The 17052-nt window shown below is 46.8% G+C and overlaps 1 protein-coding gene across 5 annotated transcripts in view; it reads left to right on the forward strand.

The window, feature by feature from the left end:
* The window catches only part of LOC148027703 (uncharacterized), a 151840-nt gene that overhangs the window by 98266 nt on the left and 36522 nt on the right, over positions 1–17052 (forward strand). For all 5 annotated transcript variants that reach the window (XM_087689405.1, XM_087689406.1, XM_087689407.1 and 2 more), the window contains one exon: positions 90–159. In XM_087689405.1, the coding sequence (XP_087545531.1) occupies positions 90–159 (70 nt within the window). The remainder of the gene's footprint in view (positions 1–89; positions 160–17052) is intronic.

Consider the following 17052-nt stretch of genomic DNA (forward strand, 5'->3'; position numbering starts at 1 on the left):
GTGTGTGTTTCATACCCTGAGTTTTGGAAGAGAGCCAGCTTGATGAGATGCAATGAACTGCTGAGTTTTTTGTATTTGGTGTAATGCAGTCTCCAACAAAGCTTTCAAGAGCTTTTAGCAGTGCAACATAATTCTTCGAGTCATAAGAAAACTCTGAAGGTGGGCATTTTGCTTTTGTATAATTGGTTGATCCAGTGTGTAATTATCATTGTTCAGGATGGAGTATGAATTTTTCTTCACCTTTTTTGACAGTTGTTGTTTGTTTCATGCTACCCATATCTATTTAGGGGAAAAAGAAATGACCTGGGTAGTGTAGACCAGGGTGTAGCCTGCTCTTAACACCACAATTAACATGGCATCGGCTTGCCCTCTGGGTATAGCATTTTGCCCCGGTTCCTGATGCTCCCTAACTTGCAGGCATGTTGAGAGGTCAATTCCGACAGACACTAGATGGCTAGGGCACCTGGCTGGTACCTTGAAGTTTTGATACCATTGACTCGCTGATTGCTAGTCTGAACTGTAATTTTTTGCATGCTTAATACTTCATACTGTAATTGGCCTTAGCCCTCAGGCACACATATCTTACTCGTGCTATTAGTTGTGCCTGCCTGAACCTGTATGTGTATATTCTATAATGCATGGATGGTCACAACTTCTAATGATGTTTCCCCTGTAAATGCCGCATTAATTAATTACAACGTTAGTTTATGTGACACTTCCATTTCCTTATGAATTGTTTTTGTCTTCGAAAACAAAACTGGGAAGCAGGTTGGGAACTTTTTCTGAATGGCGTTGTGCACTTCCATGTAGATTTCTCTTCTGGACAACCCTTCCACTTTACCAAGCACTCTGGTAAACTATATTCCCTCTTTTTAGGCTCATGTGGAAGGGATTGTTTATCAAAGAGCTCTGTTGCCTTATCCCATGAGATGAGATTATCAACTCCACACATCTTTTTCTGTAGTTTACTTACATGAGAAATTGAATGCATCTTAATTGTGGCAAGTTGGAGCTTATAAGCCCACTTCCTATCTCTCAGAGTATTATGAGTAGACCCATAATACCTAAGAGCCAACATTGGACCTTGTCCGATTTCCATGGTTTTAGATTGCTCAGGCATCTTCAGATAAACTTTTTCTCCTTCCTCATTCACCAGAGCTCTTGTATGTGGGTCAACAAAGGCCGTGGCTCTATTTTGTGCCTTCCTAATGGTGCTTTGTGCAAGTTTTAACACTTAATTTATATTCTCTAAAAGTCCTTGGCTGCTTGAATCTTCTCCTTTTGCAATCTCAATGCATAAACAGCTCTAGGCTGAAACCCATATGATATATCAGCATAAGTTTATTGTAATCTCAATGCATAAACAGCTCTCGGCTGAAACCCATTTATGCAATCTCAATGCATAAACAGCTCTCGGCTGAAACCCATTTATGATATATCAGCATAAGTTTATTGTATCTAGTGGAAGAGTGCTGTTTATGCAATCTCAATGCATAAACAGCTCTCGGCTGAAACCCATTTATGATATATCAGCATAAGTTTATTGTATCTAGTGGAAGAGTGCTTGACATTGCTATGTGGAATCTTTACAAGAGGTACACACTGTTACCAATACTTAAATATGCATGAAGCATAGCCTCTAGGATTTGGATAACCTTCTTACTTCACCTATTAGTTGAGGATGATCCACCATATTGGTGCTAAATTTTGTATCCAATTCCTAAACCCTATCCAAAAATGAGTATAAAAATTTCTAACTCGGTTAAAAATAATATCTGTGGGAAGGCTCTATAATTGATATAGGTTCTCTATGAACGGTTTGGCCAGTTTTGAAGCTTAAACAGGAGATGAGGTTGCAATAAACCTAGACATTTTTAAAGCTATCCACTTTTACTCACGTAGAGTTGTGCTCCCTCTATGTTGTAGGTAGTTTAACAATGAAATCCATGGAGATGAGTCTCCCATTTCTCCGAAGGAATTTATAAATGATGCAAAAGCCCTCGCATCTTCAATGTTTCAACTTTATTTACTTGGCACTTATTACAAACGATTATATAATCTAAAATGTCCTTATATATTTTACAACAACAAAACTGCCTCTTAACAAGACTATAAGTTGTGCTAACTCCTAGGTGTCCCAGACTGCGATTATCACGACACTCATAGGGTATCTGTGCCTAGAGGTGTCATCCTCCTGATTATCCTTATCATTGTCATCCTCATGTGTCTCTCCATGTGATTGTAAAACATTGGAGGCTGAAGCTACTCGAAGTTGTAGCACCACTCACTTTTTTGCTAACTAGAGGGGCTAAATGTCCTCTTCTCCCTTAATAATCTTTTGCAAAGTAGGGGGTGTCTCATCATCCTTGTCCTTGTTGATCATCTCCAAAGTCACTTCCATCTTTTCAAATCCCATCTCCTTGAGCTCGGAGATGAGTCATAAATCAGTATGAATGTATACTAATTTCTTAGTGTTCTTAGGTAGCAACTTGCTCCTTATTTTTGTGTGGATGAGAGAAAATGTGCTTTAATTCCTCTCACAAGGAGAAGCACACGTGCTTTGTGAAAGTACTCGAATAGCCAACTGCTGTCAATTTGGTGTGTGAGCTTTCAAATTTTACCACCATTTCATTTCTTGATGCATTCTCTTCTCATCTTTTGCAAGAGGATGAGAAAATGTACCTGCCATTGACTCGTATATATCCAGCTCATCACATAAAAGTCCTTGTTTTTTAATATCATGGTTAGTGACATGCTCTATTGCACCCATCTATCCTTCATGCACCTCTTTATCACTATTTGGATGCTTTTCTCTCTTATTGGATGAAGGACAAAATCTATTGCCTAGTGCATCATATTCCATCTATCCACGTATATGCATTTGACATCTAAAAGCTTTGAGGAAGCAATCCCATCCATAGTCTCTATTTTCTCCACTGTTCGATCAGTAAGCTCATACACAAGCCCCATGGTGACCCCTTCCCTATCAATTATACAAAGGATATTCAAAATGGATGCACAAATCTTCTCAATATCTTTAGCATCTCACCAAAATGAGGAGCATAGAACAATGGCTTCCATTTCTTATGCTTTCATGGTTTGTAAGATCTTGTTTTTGCTATACTCATCATTGACAACCATGTTATGAGTCCATTGTATACCCTTTCATCCAAAAGGTTTGTAAGCATGATGAACATATAAGCAAACCTTGTTTGTGCTGGATTTATCAATTATTTCTTGCTGAATTTTCCAAACAATGCTAGAACAATTTTCTTTCTAGTAACAAAAGTTACAACCAATGTGGAAGCTTCCCAATATCATTAGCAAAGATAGAGATAGTGGCATGTGCCATGTGCATGGAGTGTAAAAAAATATTAGGCCACTCGTGCTCCAGCAATTGCCCTACGCACACAATTCGCTACATTGTCCATGCAAACTTGTACCACACCATCTAGCCCAATATCAAGAATGGCATTCTTTAATATATCATAGATAAAGTCCCCTGACTTCTTTTGCATAGAGATATCCATAAACCTTAAGAAAAGTGACTTGTAGATGCATGAGACAACTATGTTGATGAGTTGTTAATGTTGAGTGGCAGACCAAACATCACAACTATATTGCAGCCGTTATTTTTCCTCTTTTCTCGCACTTGCAGCAACTCTTGCTCTATGCATGTCACCTCTTTGTTTACCTCCTTTATGTGCAATTGATGATATGTTGGGGGCTTAAAGCTAGGTTGAACTGTACCAATTGTATGCAACACCTTTTCTACGAAGTATGAACTCCTCATTTTCCAATGGGGGATGTCCTTTGCAAAGAAAACTTGATGGAGAGCAATGTATGTCTCCGTGCCTGTGACTCCCATGCCTTAGGATAGGCTCCCTTGGAAAGCTTTTGTTTCTTTTGCAAAGGATCATGTGAAGACTCAGTTTGAGTACTACTTGGGAATTCATTAACATTAGTACCTTGGGATCACAAGTATCCAGGCTCTACTTCCCACCTTGCAAATGGGCCATCCTCGCGGGCCAAACATAAGCGACCCAACCCCTTTGCTGTGTTAGGAGACTTCTTTGAAGATGTTATATTGGAGACATTGGCAGCAAAGGCCCAAGCTCATGCAACCAAATCCCGTCAACAATCTCGATCCTTTTTGTTTGTCTAATCTCGAGGTGCCTTTTGTACTCTCGTCCTTATGTACTTGCTGAATCCATTGTAATTGGTTTCATATATGATTGGCTAGAGCCACCTTGTACTTCGTAGTCTTGTTGTCTTGTACTCTTTTTCGTAATTAATATAATCACTCATTTCAGAAAAAAATTGAGAGAAGAGAAGAGAAGAGAACCGAACCAGATGCTGCTTTGTGCACACTCCTGTTTGGCACGTCCCATGTGACGTGCTGACCCTGAGGTTGCGTTGGCCTAGGGCCTGTAGCCTCAAGAAGAAGGCTTGTAGTAGAGAGACTAGCAAGTGGAAGAGGTATGACGGACAATAGCTGAATATTGGGGCCTCGCACCATGCCAGAGCTTAACATGAGCTTCTTGGATGAGGTGGTGGATGTCTTGGGGCCTGATTCAGTTGATGAAAAGCAGGAAAAAATGGTTCCTTGTATGGAGATGGCTGCTCTTGTTCCAAAGTCCAGCCCAACATTGATGTGCAACCCCTTGTTAAATGTAGTAAACCTGTCTACAATGCAGTGATGGAATACAGTGAGCGTACCCTTGATGATGTTACGGTTGGTTCTTAAGCCCCTCTACATTCGAGCATGATGCTCGTTCCTGCATGCAAGTGACTTCCTTTATTGAGGAGTCCTAGGACTTGGATTGGAATTTGGGATCATCTCTTGGAATTCGCCAATATGCTGTTGGATAAATATGTTCGACACAACCACGAATCCTTTCCAAACCAGGATAAAGAGGATGTTTTGGATGCTACCATGGATACCAAGACTGTACTTTGCTCTTTTTCAGCTTTCTATAAAAGAGGGGCCATCTTGTGTTTCATTGGCAAGATTTAGGTGCTCTTCTAGATTCGCCTATGGTTAAACTCCATTTTGCAAGGTGACTACATATGGTTAAACTCCATTTTGCAAGGCGATTGTGTAGAGGAAATTTTTGTTGACCCATGAGGCTTCTATGAGATAATTCTCAAATTGACAAGCACTCAGAATGATCTTTTGGCCAGAGTCCCACTATTCTTTGACAAACACTTGATGCATGTAGTGGCTTGGAGATCGTTGGCGGATTTTCAATGGTTGTTATAGTAGGAATGCGCAATATGGGTTGAAGTTGAATGCTGTCCCACAGTCTATTGGCCATTGCTTAAGGATGCTATGGGAGCAATTAGCATGGTATTTGTTCTGCTTAGTTGGATTGGAGGAATGGACCAAGCCCGAACCAAAAAGAGAATGACAGCCCAAAGGGGATTAGAGTTAGGATTGTGTATAAAAGGCAAAAAGTGAATGAAGAAGGTCATTCTTGCCAACGTCTGCCATTAACAATCGGTTGCAGATTTGCAGCTCCTGCCATTGCCTCTCATCTGCCATCCTGCGCCCCCCGGCCCGCTCCCCCGGCTTGATCCCTCGTGCCATCCCGCTTGCCCCTCGCCATCGCTTGATCCCCCATCGCCATCACCTGTCCGCAGCCCCACCTACTCTTGGCTGTTGCCAGTCCGCCTGCTGCCTACTTCTAGTTGCCGCCAGCCCCCTGCCTATTGCTTGCTCTTGCCCCACAGCACCCGCTCCACTTGCTCTTGGCTGCCGCCAGCCTGCCCGTTGCCTGGTCCTGCCCTCCAGCCCTCGATTGCCGCCCCACTTGCTCCTGGCCGCCGCTAGGCCGCGCGTTGCCTGGTCCTGCCTTGCAGCCCCTCGACCGCTGCCCCACCTGCTCCTAGCCGCCGCCAACCCCCGTTGCCTGCTTCTTCCTTGTAGCCCCCAGCCATGTCAAGGGCTATCGCGCCACCTACTCTTGGCCGCCACCGAGCCGCGCGTCGCCTAGTCTTGCCTTGCAGCCCCCCGAGCGCTTCCCCACCTACTTCTGTGGGGCCGCCGCCAGCCCCCGTTGCCTGCTTTTGCCTTGCAGCCCCGAGCCGTGTCTCATGGACCTCCCCCCCCGCTCCCCAAGTTGCTCCCACCCCTCTGTAGCAACTCCCCCCTCCGATAGCATAGCAACGTGATAGGTAGGTTCTCACCAGGGACGCACAATAGAAACCTGTGGTCAGACGCCGACGCATTCTGCGAGTGCCCCCCACTCAAACACCTTGTGCATTATCCTCTCTGAGGAACAACTCTTAGCTGTCCATGCCACAGAGGTGGAGTTGAAAGAAACAACGATCTTTGGTCAGGTCGTTGGACACTCCCCATCGAGGGCCCAGTTGTGGGATTGGCTCCATTCCACGCTGCACACTGGCACAATGCAGATCGCGGGGGTAGTCCTCATGGGTCAAGGGATCTTCATGGTTCGACTCACCTTTGGGAACGTAGCTCGTGAGTTAGTGGAGAGCTTGCTCTATGCCTCCATGAAGGGGGTCATTTACATGGTTCCTTGGTATAGCGGCTTCACTGTGGAGACGTTTGCGCTTCATAACAGATTTCTCAGACATCCAATCACCTTGCATTTCCCCGGACTGGTGGTAGAATACCGCCAGTTTTTGGAGGACTTTGCATGGCTCTTTGGCACAGTTCTTCGTGCCTCATTTGCAGATGCAGTGACAGCTGTAGGAGTCCCAGAGGTACGAGTGGCCGTGAAAGACACAAAGAGTATACCAAAGTTCCTTGAGATTGAGAGAGGAGGTTACTCCTTTAGGTAGTAGGTCATTGTGACTGGGCAACTGGGGCAATGTGTGTGTTGCCACGACTTTGGGCATCCGGCAGCAGATTGCATATGTTTCGGAGCCAAGGCGGCTCTGTCGACAGGCGTGCAAGTAGACACTAATGGCTTCACACGAGTCCAGAGACGATAGAGAGGGAGACGGCAGGGGGGGCTGCAGCTAGCTCCTTAGACATAGCCTTGAAAGCAGGAAGCAGGAGGGTAAGCGATGCCACCTTGGCAGAGCACTCCACAGCCCCCCTTGCCCGTCCCACGAGGTAGGAACCCCCCCCCCCCCCCCCCCCCCCCACACCACACACACACACACACATCTACCACCCGTGCCACAGATCACCTTACCTGAGATCCCATAGCCCCTACACCTACCTCCCCCCACATCCACGCGCCCCCCCTTCTCCCCCTCAGCACCTCCCCTGTCCAGCATCCCCCTTGATCTGTGCCCGGTTCAGGTGATCCCCCCCAGATCCACCCCCCTTCTCCCACAGGAGGTCATGAGCCACACACACCTATATTCTCCTCACACCAGTAGTCTTCCCCCTCCCACCCAGCCACCAGCTCATTCGCCCCTTCCACCCGTCACACTTTCTCGAGACAGGCACAACTGTTGCCACAGGAGTTCTTTCGCAGTGGCCCTTGATCCTACCTGAGAGTTGCGGAGCGCGGAGAGTTTCCATTACCTCTAGAGGTGGGAATCTTTGTGGTTCGTAAGTCAAGAAGGGGCAAGATCCATCTACTAGCACCATTGGATGGACCAAATTATGCTTTTCTCGTTCAGTCCTCTCACCTAGGAGATTGCACGAGGACACAGATAGAGGAGTTGAAGTGTCAGGTGGCGGACCACACCTCCTAGTGGATGGGAGAAGAAGGACTAGCACTGTTTGCACAATAGTGCCTTGGTTGCATGATGGATATTAACTGGTGGAATGGTGGCGAGTTCCATACTGGAGCATTATCTTTTGAGCCCCTCTACAGTGGAGAGCTCTGAGGGATGTGATCGAGTAGCCCCTGGTACATGCGGCCCTTTTCTACGAGTGTAAAGAGTCACGACTCTCAGCATGGTTGATAGATGCATTGATAGTATCACCTAGAGCATCTATCACCCCTATGGTCTGGCCGAGGGCCACCATGGGGGACTGGAGTTTGCCGTCCAAACCTGCGCCAAAGCCTACTTGCATGCCCCATAGTTTTCCCTCCTCATCAGCAGTCTCCACACCGAACAAATGCCTGTTCGGTCAGTGACAGGTTTTTCCATGAGCTTATACCTTGCATATTGGAATGTGAATAGTCTCCACAAGAGTGGGGCCTGTGGTTCCAGGAAGTTGATTGTTCAATAGGAGTTGCATCCTGCCCTTGCTAGACGGATCGACATCTTACTTCTACAGGAGCCCAAGCTCACTCCCACCCACGCCTAGTGGGTAGGGAAGCTACTCTCAGGCAGCCCGCACAGTTACTGGGAGCACACCATAGGTACCCACGGCAAGAGTGGAGGCATATGTACCTCTATTGGCTGCAGTCTCACTGCTTGTGTGTGAGATCACGAGACGATAGTGGCAGGGAGGGTTCTATGGAGGAGATTGGATATTGGGGACTCGTGCCTTGGAGTCCTCAATGTCTATTCCCCTACGGAGGTTAGGGCACACAACAGGTTTTGGGTGGAGATCGCAGATGGATTTCCAGAGGTGGACTCCTAGATCGTTGAAGGAGACTTCAACAACCTAGAGGCTTTGGGAGACCATCAAGGCAGAGGCAAAAACTACCAGGGCATGGTTGGGGAGGAGCAGGAGGCTTGGGAGATCTTTCTATTGGCAGTAGGAGCACACGATGCCTGGAGAGACCCTGCCTTCCACAGATGGGAGAGGTCGTTGGACTTCTCTTGGGGACACATGCGGCTAGGTGGAGTCTTGTTGGAGCGGTTGGACAGGTTTTATGTGTAAGAGTGGGAAGCCTCTCGAGGAGGCTAGATTGAGCAGTTGGCGGGCACCACGTTGTCCGATCATCATCCGGTGCTCTTGATGCTTGATCCCCTAGCATCTACCCTAGACACAGGATCCTGTCAGATCCCTGACTCAATCTATAGGAGGGAGGAGGTGAGGAGACAGTAGAGCAGATTTGGACCCGGGAGGGGGGCAGGAGAGACCGGATTGCAAAGGAGATTACAGAGGTCCTAGCCGAGTGGAGCAGTATCTGCCTAGAGGCAACCATACAGGCTAGGCAGCAGAGCTGGGAGGAGGAGAGAGCACTCCGGTGGCACCTTGCAACCACGCATAGATTATTACAGGAGGCACCAGGGGATCCCATCCTCACGCACAAGAGGTGCGCGTGTGAGTAGCCATTGCTGGCCTAGAGGACAGACGCTCGGAGTTCTCTTTCCGCACCTTAGCAGCTTTTTGGGCACGGAAGGGGGACACGATGTGCAGGGAGTTTTTCCAGGTGCACAAGTCTCGCACCTCAGGAGAGTAGATATGCAGCCTTCAAGATCAATATGGAAGGACTCGTTCTAGCCCAGACGAGGTGATGGAGATTGCCACCAACTACTACAGATGCGTTTTCCAGTAGGAGATAGCCTCAGCGAGAGGACAACAATGTAGGTAGCAGGTCTAGGATCACATCTTGTCCCTCGTCACTGAGGAGATGGGATGCTCCCTCCTAGCCCCCTTCACAGAGAAGGAACTAGAAGAGGCTTTCTAGACACAGGACAGATAGAAATGCCTGCAAGAGGATGGCCTCTCTAAGGCCTTCTTCACTACCTATTTGGAAGTGGTGAAGGATCCCCTATTCATGGCCTTCCATGAGATTTTCACTTCAGGATAGATGCCAGGGAGTCTTTCGGTAGGGCTTATCAGTCTTCTCTCCAAAGGGAGAGACCGGTTGAAGCTTTTCCCTTTCCAGACATCATCCATGACACACAGACAGGCTTTGTCGAGGATAGGAGCATTCGAGACAGTATATTCACCTTCTTTGAGGCGACAGAGTGGGCTCAACACAGTGGGTAGAGACTAGTCGTGCTTCTCTTCGATTTTGAGAAAGCTTATGACAGAGTGGACTCGGATTTCCTAGAGGGCACCGTGGTGAGGTTGGGTTTCCTGCAGGATTGGATTTGCAGGGTCTCCGTACTTTAGAGGTCGGTCCCCAGCAGGGTTTTCATAGGTGGTCGGCGAGGAGTTGTGGCTGGAGAGATCGGTCTGGTAGGGCTGTCCCCTGGCCCCGTACCTGTTCCAACTCTTTGCAGAGGCGATGCCTCACTTCCTCTAGGTCACGTGTGAGCACTTTACGCGGCCTTCGACTTTCAGTGAGGGGAGATTGAGTTGTTAGACTCAGAGTTTGCAGATGATACAACACTCTACATAGAGGACGATGAATTGATGCTGGAGAGAGTGAGGCTCGCTCTTGAGGTGTTCTGTTCTGCAGCGGGAGCGAAAATCAACTGGCGAAAGTTTTCTCACAGACCCGGACTCTAGCACGGAGTGGAGCGTTCACTTGGGATTTAGATGGGTGAGCAGAGGGTAGACCATCCGGTACTTAGGGTTCCATGTGGGACTCGACATCACTCTTGCCCAACAGTTTGTTCCAATCCTCGATTCTATTCGAAGGAAGCTAACCTATTGGAGCATGGCTCGCCTCTCACTAGCCAATTGAGCCCTGGTGGTTAACCAGGTCCTCCTAGCGACGGCCTGGTACATCCCCTCGTGTTGGTATATCCCCTCGTGTTGGTGCTGCGCCTCATCCTGCGTAGTGCAGCTTCCTCGCCTAGTGCGGAATTTCCTTTGGTCTAGCTCAAACGGCTCCAGGGTTTCTAGGGTCAAGGTGGCGTGGGAGACCATCATACGGTATCGGGCAGAGGTAGGGCTTGGAATCAGACCCAGAGTATCAAAGTATGGCTCTCTTGGGAAAGCTAGTTGTCTGCGGCCTCACACCAAGAGAGCAGACTTGGAAGGTTGCAGGAGGGTCTTTAGGATTGTAGATCGAGGCTTGACGGTGAGTGGAGGCTATCCTAAGATGGATCTTCACGTTAGCCCAGATCACTTCCCCAAGATCACCTTTCTTACGCAACTTACTCCGTGTGTGGCACGGCCTCGGCAAGGCCGTAATCCATAACCTTCCAAGCTACCAATAGGAGATAGACCGTCAGCGGGTGATTTGGAACCCCTAGGTGTTAGAGATCGGGGCGGGGCACAGATTGGCGAGCGCCCCCACATCTATTGGGCTGGTTGGGAGGTTGGTCTGGCTCGAACCATTAGGACATGGCGAGAGGTGTATAGGATGGTGGATGAGAAGGTGTTGGAGCGAGTATTAGACTGCTAGAGAGAAGTGGAGTTGAGGAGAAGGGAGATAGACACAGTAGTACCTTAGGAGTGGCTTGCTCCCTCGATGCGAGAGTTGATAGAGCCCGGAGAGATATGGGCTGCTAGGTTCTCACCAGCAGGCAACCCCCTACAGGTGGTAGGTAGAGTGGGTGATGCTCGAGTTGGGACTTTCTTCATCGTCCAGGAGCGGGGGTGTTTGGCTCTTGAGACAGAGGGCAACAGGATGAGGGGATAGCTGTCCTTTCATGGAAGAGGATCCGGGTGATTGGCCTTCAGGGGAAGACATGGCATGGCGGTTGGACCCTTTTTACTTTTGGCAAGAGCTGAGGGAGTGGCGCCTTTGGATTTGGGAGGACAGGCCACTTGATGAGCTGGAGTGGGATCCAGGAGAGTGGCTATGGTAGGCCTTTGCGGTTGCCAAGAAGCCACTGAGGTTTCTGGAGTACACTACCAGGATTGGCAGACATGTACTAATGCAGGAGGATATGGAGTGGGCGCTGTCACGTAGTAGGCAATGGGCAGAGCACAACATCACAAAGTCTTTATGACGGACCTTCTGGCGCCGCCTATGGGATAGCTGGCGGCCGAGGAGGGTGTTGTATTTTTTATAGCTACTGGTGTATGGAGGCTTGGCGGTGGGAAGCTGGCTTGCCCAAATGCAGGAGGGAGGTTGTAAACGTTGGACACACCAACCTCTGGAAAGCTCAAAGCACTGCCTTTGGTCGTGTGAGACGGCACAGCTCGTGTGGAGAGCAGCATGCCGCATCCTTTGCCGTATAGCACCTAGCCTTGGATGTATCTCATGGGGAGCCTTTTGCTGGCAGGCAGTGAGCGAAGCTGTCACCTTCTATATGAGAGTGGGATACAAGGCACGATATTTATTATTGAGGCAGGGTTGTGCGGAGTGGTTGGTTTGGAGTCTCTACCCATCTGCTAGGTATCGCAGGCCACAGCAGACCGCCGCTCTAAGGTATGGGAGATTATAGGGAGTCTTACTGGTTGGCATATATGGAAGGCGCGGTGTTAGGAGGCTTTCGGCGGAGAGAGACTTTCAGTACATGTGATGTTAGTAGAGCTTTGGACCTCCATCATCCACTCCCTCCACGGCTGATGGGATCAGGTGCAGGGCAAGTCCATGGCTCGTTAGGAGCTCCGATGTCATTTCATGAGCACTTGGGACGGCCAGGACTTGTTTTTCATGATGCAGGCAAGCAACCCTAGATGGCAATACACCCCTCCATGGCTTCTTGTCCCCATCCCCCCCAGATCGCCTTGAGAGGCTTGTATACATGATGTATTTGTGATTCAGCTCCAGCTTGTCTTTTGAGCATGAGTATGCCATTGTAATCAAATTTTTTGAGTAATATAATCAGCCACATTTTACTTGCAAAAGGAAAAAGAAAAGCTTATTCTTGTGTGTGGCCAAAAGTAGCTATCCTCTTGTTCTTGTTCTTGTTCTTGTTTGCTTGAGCTTGTGCTTGAGAGAGGGTGTGAGAGTGTGAGGGAGTGAGTGCGTGATGGTGAGGGACTTTGGTGGAGAAGCTCTTCATATTCTCCTCTCTTCTTTTCTTTTCTCTCCTCTTCTTGCTCATGGCAATGGAGCTTGGAGCGTGGAGCTTGAGGATCAAGCTCGCTTAAAGCTTGCACTTGCATCGTGGAGCTATTGGAGTGCTCGGGTGAGGAGGCAACTCGATCAAGCATGAAGTTAAGCTCACTACACTCGTAGGTTGAGAGCGCGTACAGCTAGGTGAGAGATAAGCCATTGCATTTGGCTTGAAACACTTGAACAATAAGCAGTCCGTGGGTCTTGGCGGTCGGAATTCACGCCTTGAGTGCTTGCGCGCTCGGAATTGAGCATTGAAGTAGGGTTTTCCCGAACCGGTGCTTGAGGTAGATAGGTAGAAAGCAAGGGAGTTTGAAAAGGTATTTGATCTCCTTAGTAAGTAAGTTTTTGGTTATTTGGATTTGGAAAAGTGGTTGGAGTAGTGTAGGTGTTTGCTTTGTGATTTGGATGCATTAGGGTAGGAAAATGCAAAGAAGAAAAAAGGAAAATAAGCATTACGGTTTCTGCTGTCATAATAGGGCAAGAGGGTTTGATTTGTTTTCTGATTTATATTTTGTAGTTTATTTGCTATTCCAGGTATATACAATCCTTCATTAGGATCTATTCTTACATTCTTGAAGTTTGTGTGACCGCTCATAACCAAAATCATTAGAATCGAGTTGATTTTCGTCATCCTTGGAAACTCATATGTAGGAATCAGACATTGTTAGGAGAGTTCAGACTCCCAGAGTTGGACGTATGAAGCTTGGACGTATAAAAATCGGACCACGGATTACCAAAATTGGACCACTCGGACTCCGTCTAATCGGCCCATCCGACCAACCCACAATCGGACTCTTAAGAATCGGACATATGAGAATGGGTGCAGAAAAGTGTCAAAATCGGATAGGTGAATAGTATACAAATTTGACATATCTAACCCCCTGAAACCAACTTGGAGACTGTATAGAGCTGAAAGCATATCATAGATCTATCACTAGGCTGAAATCTAGAGTAAATAGTTTTAAACTTGGCTAGGAACGGTCCTTCAAATCGCACATGGTATTTAGCGTAATGGCCCTGCGGCGGGGACTCCACCCCCTTCGCAGCTCCCCCAAGTAGATCGGATAGAAAACGAGCATCATGACAGGTCCTCCAAATTAGATCTTAGTTTAGTAATGGCTTTGCACAAGCATAGATTCTCACTTACAAAACAACAACGAAAAGCCCATATCCGAACAAAAATAAACAAAGATCTTAGAACCTCAATGGGCCAATCTAGCCAATAAGGGCAAAAAGGCTAGACCACCAAAACATGTATATGTTGCATTCGGATTGTATCTAGTCAAAGCGGAATGCAACAGCATCAAGCTACAACTGCGAGGATGACTAGACATATAACAGTCCTGACGATAGATGCACCTTGAATGGCACTGCACAGACAACCCAAGATATCAATAGAGAATCCACATTTGATTGTGCAGTTGGGGACTCAAAGGCATTTATCAAAAGGCTTGAACTTATAAGCCAAGACCCGGAAGATGAAGACATAGTACCACCTGCTTATCTTAGGATCAAACTCATCACAAAAAGAGAGCATAGTGTTGATGCTCTCATCAATGAAGGAGAAGATTTTAATATCTTGATCTATGAAACATTGACTCAACTAGGCCAACCAGAGCTCATACTGACTAATGCAACTCTTAATCCTTACGGGGAATATCCACAAGCACTTATAGGGAAGTGCATAATCCTTGTAACTATTGAAATGGAAAGCTTGCCTATGCTATTGCGCTTGTATAAACTCTTTCAACAAGTCCTTGCTCTCGTTACTAGGCTTGTTTGGTATGTGAGAATATTCCTTCTCTTTCCCTTGAGGTTTGTTGAGGTCACCCTTGCTAAAAGCTGTAATTTTCCTCACACCCAATAGTCTCAAGTGTATCCTCTGTGCTACATAATCGGCCTCACACTTTCCTGCCCTTTTGAAGGCTATTCCTAGGAGGGTTTTTTTTTCTCAATTTGCACTATTTGGAGCATTTGATGGTATTTTATCATTATGGTTGACATTTTCATGGTATTTAAGTAGGAGATTATGTTTCAATCTTGATTGATTACAATGGCACCTAAGGAGAAGACAATATCTTCAATGGGATGTTAAGAAATCTCTCATTGACTTCGTTTTCAAAGATGATGTTGGTTGCATTGCTTATGAGGGCCTTCATGGATTCTCAAGATTTCTAATCCCCCTGCTTGCTTGTTGTGTGTTACACCCCTCCAAGCTAAACAATGCGAGGGGGGGCTCCTCAAGAGTTTGGATTGCTCTTCCTTGCATTGTGGAATACATCCCTGGACCCAAACAATGCGAGGAGGGTCCCTTGATATTTTGAATCCCCTCTCTCTACATTGTATGGTATACACCTTGGACTCAAAAAATGCATGGAGAAGGGGAGGAGTCAAGATTTCCAACCTCCTTATCCTTGCATTATGCTATATCCCCTAGGGATGTAAAGGGGGATCCTCAAGATTGAAGAGAGAGAACTAGTGAGGGAGGCTATGCTTGAAACAAGAAGGCTAGGAGGCAATGCCAAGGATAGGCTTTGGACTTACAAATATCGTAGAAGACCACAAAAGAAGCCCAAGCCTTATAGACGAAGGTATCGATGGAGAGCTAGCACAATGCCGCGATGGATATCCAAAATGTTGCTTTGTGCTCGAGGGTATTACGCAAGTAACTGATGGATTTGGGTACCAAAACCCCTACTGAACCACCTTTGTTAGTTGAAGGCCAAATCGTATCAAAAGTGAAGAAGCGCAGGAGGAAATCCAAAAAAAAATTCGAGTCTCGAGTCAATAACATTGAAGTAGCTGAGCCCCTCACGATTGAAATCAAGAAACCAAACATGACTATTTGAAAGGTAGATCCTCAGCCTAGCGTGCTTAACAAGCGGATATTAGATGTAACTCTCGAGTGTGCACAAAGACTACTAGTGCCCAAGGAGCCTTTGACTTCCCAAGAGGATAATGAGCAGCATAGATGCAACGTTGCTCATTATAAGGCTGATTGCTCAACAAAGCAAATGGCAGAATTGTCTAATGGCCACGAGCAAATCTTCAAGCCAGTGCCAAATCCACCTAGGAGTCCCAAATCTCCTACATCCTCTTTTCCTAAACGGATATAGGAAGCACAACAACACTCGTGAAGTGCAAGTGCTCAATCCCAATTTCTATCTCCATTTAAGCTTCCAAAATGTCTAAGATGTGGGCCATGGCACCACCCCTAATTTTCAGCCTAAGGATATGCCTGTGCAATCCACCGTGACTAGCTCTCGATCTGCACAAGTGAATGTGCAAAGGGTAACAAAAGACACAACCACTTTTGATTTGCCTAAGGACTTGACACCGTAGTCTAATAATAATAGCTAGTACAGTGAACTAGCTGCTACTACTTCCAATCAGGAATCACAGCTGTCACAACCTTTGGTCGTGATGACACTCCTTGCGGAATGTATCCTTAGCAATTCATCTACGGAAGAGATGTTGCGACCAACATCCTTGACACCTCCAGCGTTTCCGAGATACCCAAAGCCTAGTCTTGAGGAGAAATCTCTTGAGGATTTGGCCAAAGAGATAATGCATCTTACCAATGAACCAGAGATGAAGTGTATGATGAAGCTTGATCACAAGCTAATAGCCATCACATGTGCGTACGTCCATGTGGACATCGGAAGGCCAACACCAGAGCACACAAAGCTCATAGTTGAACCACTGACTTGGAACGAGCAACAATATGTTTGCTCACGCTATGTAGCTCTCGCTGAAGAAGTCAGAAAGGACATTCCAAAAGCCATAGCTAGAGAATTGCACTTGATACCCTCACTCTATACTGCTCAATGTGAGACAAACAAGGAAAAGCTCAAAGCAATCAATCGAAAAGGGAAAGGACTAGGTAACTTTGTGCAGAAATGGTACTCCAACCAAAGTTTCCAACCAAAGTTTGGCAGCCAAAGTTGGCCACCGACTAATGATACTTGCTGAGCATAGGAAAGCTCTTTGGACATTAATGCATGAGCCCAGGTACATTGCCCTGATCTCATTAAGAGTGTTGGCAACGATCCATGAGGTCCAACTTCCTGCCACTGTCCCAAAACATCCCTTGTACAATAAACTGCTTTTAGAAGAAGATCTATACGTGGCTAGCAAGCTAGGAGCATGGAGCATGGTACTTGATGGTAGTGCATATGTCTTCTGCCTCACTTTAGACCTTGCAATCCTAGATCTCTATGCTTCCCATCAATACAACCTTGACTTTTTCACCTAGTTCTATACTAGAGCTACTCGAATCTCTAGAGTAAGAGAAAAACAACTCTAAACACAACAC

Source organism: Lygodium microphyllum, chromosome 12 (genome assembly GCF_053477565.2).
Source record: "Lygodium microphyllum isolate KBCC chromosome 12, Lygodium_microphyllum_v1.1.10, whole genome shotgun sequence".
Taxonomy (NCBI): domain Eukaryota; kingdom Viridiplantae; phylum Streptophyta; class Polypodiopsida; order Schizaeales; family Lygodiaceae; genus Lygodium; species Lygodium microphyllum.